Source organism: Piliocolobus tephrosceles, unplaced genomic scaffold, assembly GCF_002776525.5.
Source record: "Piliocolobus tephrosceles isolate RC106 unplaced genomic scaffold, ASM277652v3 unscaffolded_45372, whole genome shotgun sequence".
NCBI lineage: Eukaryota > Metazoa > Chordata > Mammalia > Primates > Cercopithecidae > Piliocolobus > Piliocolobus tephrosceles.
In genome coordinates this window covers 3,298-12,406 of record NW_022330279.1, presented here as the reverse complement: position 1 = coordinate 12,406, position 9,109 = coordinate 3,298, and the positions used below count along the sequence as shown (strand labels likewise).

Sequence of the window (9,109 nt, the reverse complement as noted above, 5' to 3'; positions counted from 1 at the left end):
GCGCCTGGCCAAATTTTATACTGATTTTTGCACAATATAAAAAGATGCTCCCTGCTGGTTTTTTTTTTTTTTTTTTTTTTGCATTGCATCAAAATATTACTAGGCTGAACTTTATTACTGATACCGTTTCAGAAAACTTATATTTATTATATTTATTATTCAGAAGATTTGTTATTATGGTATTTTTTAAAACTTTAAAAAACATACTCAAAATTTGTTATTGCTTCCTTTTATGTGCTTATTTTTCATATTTTATTGTAAATTCTTGCATTTATAAATATCAAAGCACTGCACCCTAACTATTCACAAGAATTTCAAAGCATCAGCAATGTAATCAAACTAGAAACAATAGAATCAAAATAGAAGGAATAGCAATGATGTAATTTGAAGATAATAATAAACTGGCTATTCTCCTGCATCTTGAAATGCTCCCTGCCCAGCAGAATATTTCTCACATTTATTTTCTCAGGAGACATTTTATCATCAGAACATTTCTATAGCACTGGATGATAAACTAAACAGTTTATATTAGAATTTATATTAGTAATTAATTTTTTTTTTGAGACAGTGTCTCATTCTGTCACCCAGGCTGGAGTGCAGTGGCGCGATCCTGGCTCACCACAACCTGCCACTCCTGGGTTCAAGCAGTTCTCCTGCCTCAGCCTCCTGAGTAGCTGGGATTGCAGGCGAATAGCACCACAGCTGGCTGATTTTGTGTGTGTGTGTGTGTGTGATGGATTTTTGCTCTTCTCATCCATGCAATGGTGCAATCTTGGTTTACTGCAACCTCCGCCTCCTAGGTTCAAGTGATTCTCCTGCCTTAGCCTCCCTAGTAGCTGGGATTACAGGCACCCACCACCACGCCTGGCTCATTTTTGTATTTTTAGTAGAGATAGGGTTTCACCATGTTGGCCAGGCTGGTCTAGAACTCCTGACCTCAGGTGATCCACCCACCTCAGCCTCCCAAAGTTCTGGGATTACAGGCATGAGCCCCTGCGCCTGGCCTATATTACTAATTAATTTTACCTCTCATTGCAGTTACCGTTATTCTATTTACTAACTGGTATCGAAAGATTTCAACAGTTTAGCATGTTTAAACACACATGCACCTACACACACAGGACAAATTAAGAACAATGAACATGAATCAAATTGACAATTTCCAGTGATTTTAGAGGTAAACTAGAAATCTCCCCTGGCCTCCATTCTCAAGTGAAGCCTAAATTTGATCTAGGGTGAATGCTTCTTGGAGTGCCTATGTGCCTATGAGTTCTGGGGACTCAGAACACTCACAGGCTTGTGTTGGGGGCCGCCATAGTTACGTGATCCTGCCTTCCTCAGTCCCATTCCTGGCTTCCAATGATTGTTCAGGGCCCAGCACCCAGCTGAAGTTAGGCTGATCAGAATCCCTTCCTTAAGAATTTGGTGGCCAGGCGTGGTGGCTCATGCTTGTAATCCTAGCACTTTGGGAGGCCGAGGCAGGTGGATTACCTAAGGTCAGGAGTTCAAGACCAGCCTGACCAACATGGTGAAACCCCCGCCTCTACTAAAAATGCAGAAAAATGTTTAGCTGGGTGCAGTGGCACGCGTCTGTAATCCCAGCTACTTGGGGGGCTGAGGCAGGAGAATCGCTTGAACCCGGAAGGCGGAGGTTGCAGTAAGCCGAGATGGTACCACTGTACTCCACCCTGGGCGACAGAGCGAGACTTTGTCTCAAACAAAAAAAAAAGAATTTGGTTTGGAGACGGGGGCTGCCATTGTCACCATGTAGGAGATCTCAGGCAAGAGAACAAAGCAGGGGCACAGACGGAAGGTGGTTCTCTTTGAGATCCTGGTTCTGCAGGTACTTTGCTTTTGAAGCCCGACCTGGAACTCTGAGAAGCACACCTGTATCTTTATCTACATTCTTTATTTTTTACTTTATCACATTTGACGTTTGCTATTTGCTACCAACATAGTCCTAACTAAACATTTTTTAGCAAAGCACCCCCTGCCTCCTGCCCCCACATCTTTTCTGACCCTTGAGGTCAGAAATCCTGCACATTTTGCTTTTCAAATAGATAGGTCCATGGGGCCCAAGTTTGGCCTGTGAATGAATACAGGACACGACGCATGTCCAAATGAAGGGCCTATCGGTAGTTTCTTAAAAATACCTTCATGTGGCTGGGTGCGGTGGCACATGCCTGTAATCCCAGCACTTTGGGAGGCCGAAGCGGGCGGATAGCTTGAAGTTGGGATTTTTGAGACCAGCCTAGCCAACATGGTGAAACCCCATCTCTACTAAAAATAAAAAAATTAGCCGGTCATGGTGGTGCACGTCTGTAATCTCAGCTACTCAGAAAGCTGAGGCAGGAGAATCACTTGAACTCAGGAGGCGGAGGTTGCAGTGGGCCTAAATCGTGCCACTGCACGCCAAACTGGGCCACAGAGCAAGACTCTGTCTCAAAACAAAAAACAGGCCAGACGTGGTGGCTCACGCCTGTAATCCCAGCACTTTGGGAGGCCAAGGCAGGCTGATTGCTTGAAGTCGGGGGTTTGAGACCAGCCTGGCCAACATGGTGAAATCCTATCTCTACTAAGATACAAAAATTAGCAGGGTGTGGTGGTGCATGCCTGTAATTCTAGCTGCTTAGGAGGCTCAGGCAGGAGAATCATGTGCACTTGGGAGGCAGAGGTTGCAGTGAGCTGAGATTGTGCTACTGCACTCCAGCCTGGGTGACAGAGTGAGATTCTGTCTCAAAAAAAAAAAAAAAAAAGGTAAAGAAAAGGATAGACTGTAGAGAATCTTTCAGTGAGGTAAGGAATCATTTCCATCCACTTTTGGGTGTATGTGCAAACTTGCCTAAAAGTTGCTGTCAACTTTTGAAGGCTCCAGATTTTCAGTGTCTAACACAACCACCCGGGCCAGATGTAAGTAAGGACAGGATGACCTAAGGGTGCACAGTAGCAGAAGCTGAAACCCAAGGCCCTACGTTTTGAGCGTGTGAGGCAGGAGGGTTCTCTCAGCAGACTCTGTCACGGTTCAGAGATCAGCTTGCAGGGACAGGCAGCGGCCATCGAGGTGGTGAAAGACCCTGAAAGAACAAACCCTAAACAATGGAACACACACTCAAGTGTGGGGCCTGCGTTTTCTCATCGTTTCAAGCATATTGTTTAGTAAATGGTTTCATAAGGTACTTCGGGAAACCTGACAGTCTGTTCCTTGTCACTTGAACAACTTTAACAATCAGGTAGAAAAGAAAGCTCCCTTCAGCCATTTGAAGTAAGCCCGAGGTCAAACTAGCCTGACACTGGGAGCCCCCAGGAGAGCCTTGAAAACGTGTGCGATCCTGAGTCGGTATGCAGAGGCGATTCTCTGCGAAGAGGACCCTGAGCTTGACCAGCTTCTCGCAGAGTCAAGGGACCACCAAAAGGTGCAGAATCCCGCCTGTCACCGTCCCTCTAGGGATCCGGAACGAGTAAACCCCGAGAGGCGTCCGAAGGCCGGCAGCTTGGCAGCATTAACTCCGGTTTTCGAGGGCGCGGGCAAAGCCTGGAGTAGCAGTCGCTCCTTTGCTCTGGCAGGAATTTGGGGGTCTACCCTGCAGAGATTCTCCCGTCCTGCCTGCAGCTGGGGTTCAAGACTCGCTTCTCTGCAGTCCGCCTCCCAGCGGCCTGGAGCCCGGGGCGTGGTCGGCTGGAATCTGCTCCCCAGGCCCAGAACACAGCCTGCAGCCCTTAACCCGCTGTGGCCGCAGCAGGTCCCGCCCGCTGTTCCCGCCTCAGGAGCAGCTGATGATCTCCCCAGCTGCGGGCGCCCCGCCGGGGCCGCACTCCTTTCCCCGGCGGAGGGAGCGGGCTGGCCCTGAGGCCTTCAAGGCACGCGGACGTCGCGGAGGGCAGCCAGTCGCGCGGGAGCGAGTAGCGCGCGTGAGGGCATTGGGCGTCGCCGTGAGGCGGGAAGCGCGGGGCGGCGGCGGTGCGGGTTCTAGGGCGGCAGCTACTGCCGCCGCAGCAGCGCCCCGGGCGGGGAGGGCCGAAGAGGCCAGACGAGCTGGGGATGGAGAGTACCAGGCCCCTCACTGCCTCAGAGCGCGTGTGCGGCTCCAGGCGCGCACAGTGAAGGTGACGGCGACCCTGGCCCGGCAGCGCCGAGGCCGCTTCGCCAGACAGCCCGCGACCGACAGCATGCCGGGCCATGAGCAGCGGCCGGGGCCGGGCCGGGCCTCGCTGACCCCGGCTCCGCGCGGCGGCCTCCCCCGTTTCCGCTCCGGCCTCTCGGCATGAGAGTCCGCCCGGTCCCGAAGCTGCGGCTGCCCCAGACCCGCCGCCCGCTGGCGCGCTCCGGGGCCGCAGACTCGCGGTGCTGATACCTGCGCCGCGCTACGCCGCCAGCCCGCCAGCTTTGTGCCCCGGGGGCGCGGCCATGGAGGTGGTGGGCGACTTCGAGTACAGCAAGAGGGATCTCGTGGGACACGGGGCCTTCGCCGTGGTCTTCCGGCGGCGGCACCGCCAGGTGAGCGCCGGCCGGGGCGAGGCCGGGCCCCGGGCGGCAGGCACGGGGCTAGGTGGTTCTGAAACTTGGCGCAGCCGCGGGCCGAGCCCCCCGCCACGGCTAGCCGCCTGGGGATGCTATTGTGCGCGCAGCCCGTCTCGCGGTTTGTTTTGGTCCTTTGAGGGTTGTTGTGAGGCCCAAGCCTCTGGCAGCGCTCCGCCTACCGACCGGCTGCTGCTGACCCTCCTGTGTGCCCGGGACCCACCCCGCGGGCCGATCGCAGGAGCCTTTGCACCCAGGTTGCCCTGGACCCAAAATAGACGGTACTGCCCCGTGCAGACTCGAGGCTTGGGCGTGAATGGACCTTTGGTTTTTTTCCCCGTGCCCAGGGCTGGTCACCTTTGAGGTTGATAATTACAGACCCAGCGGAAAATGGGCGATGTCCCATTAGCCTCAGGCTGTCTCAGCCAGGGAGGTGTCACCTTTCTCAGCACTGGTCCCCTGCACCCTGAAGAGCGCCGGCACCGTTTTCTCCCCCGGAGTCAGATAGGCGAGCTCCGGGTGAGAAAGGTGGTTGGACAATTCATTTTCAATCACAATGAACATGAAATCATGTTTAAGCCTTAATTTTTTTTTTTTTAGCCTTTGCTATTTCGCAAGTACAGTTACAAGAGGTTTTAGAATCTAAAGAATTTGCAAAGGCATATCGGGAGTGAAAATAATCTTAAAGGGTGTGGCAGTTCTGATTGTTGCCAAGGGGCGTGTTAAAAGTGGTCTGACTTTGTTGCTTATCGGATAAAGTAATGCTACTTTTCTTATTTATTTATTTATTTATTTATGAGACACTCGCTTTGTCGCCCAGCCTGGAGTGCAGTGGCGAGATCTCTGCTCACTGCAGCCACCACCTCCCGGGCTCAAGCGATTCTCCTGCCTCAGCCTCCCGAGTAGCTGGGATTACAGGAGCCTGCCACCACACCCGCCTGATTTTTGTTTTTGTATTTTTACTAGAGACGGTGTTTCACCACGTTGGCCAGGGTGATCTTGAACTCCTGACCTCAGGTGATCCGATCCGCCTGCCCCCGGCCTTCCAAAGTGCTGGGATTATACGTGTGAGTCACTGCGCCCGACCTACTTTTCATTTATTAGGAAAATAATTTAGAACTCAAGAAGAACAAGGTGTAATCATTCCAAACTAACAAATAAGTTTTCAATTAACCATATCACCTTCCAAGTTTATTTCTACATTTGTCCATAACTTTGAAGTGGTTGTGAACTGTTCTTTTTTCATTCAATATTAGTTACTATATGGACTTCATATTTGTTATTTTTAGTAGTTGTGTTGTAGGACCTTGGCATATTGCACTATAATTTATGAAGTCACTTTCCCATGATTGAAAATACAGGTTCTTTTCCATTTTTCCCCAATGCCGTACATTTATTTGCTAAAAACGTCTTCGCGCTTGTAATTTTTTTTCTGTTATTTCTGTGGAATGATGTCTAGGAGTAACATTGTTTTTCTTTTTCAGAAAACTGATTGGGAGGTAGCTATTAAAAGTATTAATAAAAAGAACTTGTCAAAATCACAAATACTGCTTGGAAAGGAAATTAAAATCTTAAAGGTATGTTACTTTATATAGTAGTATTCATATAAGGTTAAAACTTAATTTAAATGAATGCATGCTGCCATCCTTTGCAATTTTGGTAGTTGGGTACAAGTTTGAGAATTTTCCACTGTTGCTCTCCTTTTTGCATGCTCACTTTTTTAAAACATTGAGTACTCAGAAGCTATTTTTAAGAACCAAAGCTCAGAGGGATTCTGTGAAGACTGAGTTTAGCTTCTCATCATTTCTCCTTTTTCCTAGTGACTGTGTTGTTTGAGAAGAGGGCCAGGCAGACCCATCTTGTACACTGTTTTTACCTCTCCGGTTGTCCCCTTTCATGTTACTACTAAGTTTTTTGGGGAGAGTAGGGGCACTGGGGGTCTTTAAATTGAAGAAAGTTATATTCCTTGCAGGTGGCTTTTCTAGATCACTCACAACTAGTGTTATCTAAGTGAGGTGGTTTGAGAAGATGGTTAAGTAAATTTGGAAAACCCCATTTGCTAAATACTTCTTGGAGAGTCTCAAAGCCTATGGCTCATTAAAGAAAGTCTGAAAAATTCTACAATGAAGAAACTGGTTTCAAAGTACTTGACGTAGCGTTTTCCAAACTAATACAAGTGTGGAACCCTCATTTAACACCCGATTTCTTCAAAACTGCTTCCTGTGGAGAGCTCTTTGTTAAGAATTGTAGCACTTTGAGCTAAAAATTATATTTTCTTTTAGTGAGATAATGTGCTTTTTGTTTGATCAGGCACATTTCTTATTCTTCAATTGAATTTTTCTAGTCTATTAATAGAAGTGTAATACTAGAAGTAGTATGTAAGTGTATACTTTAATTTTATTTACATATTAAAATATAGTAAAATTATTAGAATACTTACATATTTTTCATTCTCAATTTTCTTAATAGGAACTTCAGCATGAAAATATTGTAGCACTCTATGATGTTCAGGTACCTTATTTTGAAAATTTTTAAAAATTAAAATAAATTTTTTTTTCTATTTCGTACAGATTTAAGTGACTCTTAATAGAAATAAAAATGACCTTAATTCTTGTTGAAAAGATACATAGCTTGAGTTACGTGTTTCTGAATTAAGAAATTGTTTAAAACAGAACAGAGTAATAGGCTGAAAGAATATGCTGCATGAGTAAGTTTATTAACGATTGATAATATACTATAGAGGTAGCATTGTTTTAGGTGAGGTAGAGGAATATTGATACCAAATCTAGCATTCTCTGATGAATGTTGAAAGGACTATTAAAAACAGACCTATTTTTCTTTTTTTTTTTTTTTATGGAGTCTCACTCTGTCTCTTGGGCTGGAGTGCAGTGGCTTGATCTCGGCTCACTGCAACCGCCACCTCCTGGGTTCAAGCGATTCTCCTGCCTCAGCCTCCCGAGTAGCTGGGACTACAGGTGCGCACCACCACGCCCGGCTAATTTTTTTTTTTTTTTTGTATTTTTAGTAGAGATGGAGTTTCACCATGTTGGCCAGGCTTGTCTCGAACTCCCGACCTCAAGTCATCCTCCCATCTTGGTCTCCCAGAATGTTGGGATTACAGGCATGAGCCACTGCGCCCCGCCTATATAGAAAATTTTTTTTTTAAAACATTTTTTTATTTTGTGGAGATAGGGTCTCTCTCTGTTGTTCAGGTTGGTCTTGAACTCCTGGATTCAAGGGATCCTTCTGCCTCAGCCTCTCAAAGTGCTGGGATTACAGATGTGAGCCACCACACATGGCCTAAATGAGCTTTTTCTTATTATGAAAGCACTATTTGTAAATTGAAGAAATATTAGAAAATAAAAACAAAGACACTATGCATATTCATCACCCAGTTATATCTATGATTATAGGTTATAGATACATTTGTGTATGCTATGGCATGAAGTAGAGTTGCATTTTATTTGGAATGGGAAGTAGGTTCTAAAGTCATCCTCTAAGGCAAAATTTCCGTATAGTCAAAATTACTCTTGGAAATCCTTTTCAGCTCTCAGCATTGTAGAAAATTGCTGTTTTCTGGGTGTAGCACCAGATGAAGCAGCTGGCTTATATTTAGGGCCATCTTATGTTAAAGAATCTTTTAAATGCTAGAATCGGGCTGGGTGTGGTGGCTTGAGCCTGTAATTCTTGCTACTCAGGGGGCTGAGGCAGGAAGATCACTTGAGCACAGGAGTTCAGGGCTGCAGTGGGCTGTGATCATGCCCCTGCAGTCCCGCCCGGACAACAGAGCAAGATCGTCTCTTAAAAAAAAAAAAAAACCAAAAAACTAGATTCACGTGTAGCTAGTGTGATACCATGTGAGAGCTGTGGGGACCAGAGACTCTCAGAGGGGACAGCAGATTCTGGTTTTCTCTCCACTGTCACTCCAGGGCAAGTCAGCATGCATGATTTACATAAGTTCTTTCTTTTGCTTAGTCTGGACAGTTGAATTCGGGTAAGGTAAATGTATATGTTATGTGATCCTATTACATATATATTTCTAGCTAAAACCTCTTCTGTATTCACTTGTATTACTCATATTCATTCATTTGACAATTTTTTTTTTTTTTTTTGAGACAGTCTCACTCTGTCGCCCAGGTTGGAGTGCAGTGGTACTAGCTTGGCTCACTGCAACCTCTGTCCGCCGGGTTCAAGCAATTCATGTGCCTCAGTCTCCCAAGTAGCTGGGATTATAGGCGCCTGCCACCATGTCCGGCTAATTTTTGTGTTTTTGGTAGAGATAGGATTTCACCATGTTGGCCATGCTAGTCTCGAACTCCTGACCTCAGGTGATCCGCCCACCTCTGCCTCCCAAAGTGCTGGGATTACAGATGTGAGCCACCACTCCTGGCCTATTTTGCAAGTTTTTGAGTGACTGTTATGTGCCAGGCATTGTTCTGAGTGCTACGAATCAAGCAGTGAATAAAACAAAGTCTTTGCTTTCAATATGTTTAGTTTTAGGGGGATGAGACAAATGGACTGTTGTATATTTACTTTTTAAAAAATATTGTCATTTTTCTGCTGGGCACTGTGGCTCATACCTGTAATTCCAGG

The 9,109-nt window shown here is 46.5% G+C and overlaps 1 protein-coding gene across 1 annotated transcript; it reads left to right on the top strand.

Moving 5' to 3' along the window:
- The first annotated feature begins 3,339 nt into the window (after positions 1–3,339).
- Positions 3,340–7,058, top strand: LOC113224590. Its single transcript, XM_026453707.1, has 4 exons — positions 3,340–3,413; positions 3,519–4,495; positions 6,001–6,093; positions 6,986–7,058. The coding sequence occupies exons 1-2, from the start codon at positions 3,340–3,342 to the stop codon at positions 4,264–4,266; spliced, it is 822 nt and encodes a 273-aa protein (XP_026309492.1). The 3' UTR covers positions 4,267–4,495; positions 6,001–6,093; positions 6,986–7,058.
- Positions 7,059–9,109: the final 2,051 nt, after the last annotated feature.

Bases quoted from the DNA above. Each gene is read 5' to 3' on its own strand.
- LOC113224590 (XM_026453707.1), top strand. From the start codon at position 3,340: ATGCAGAGGCGATTCTCTGCGAAGAGGACCCTGAGCTTGACCAGCTTC. The intron at 3,414-3,518 runs GTGCAGAATCCC...CCGGTTTTCGAG, and splicing joins AGTCAAGGGACCACCAAAAG to GGCGCGGGCAAAGCCTGGAG.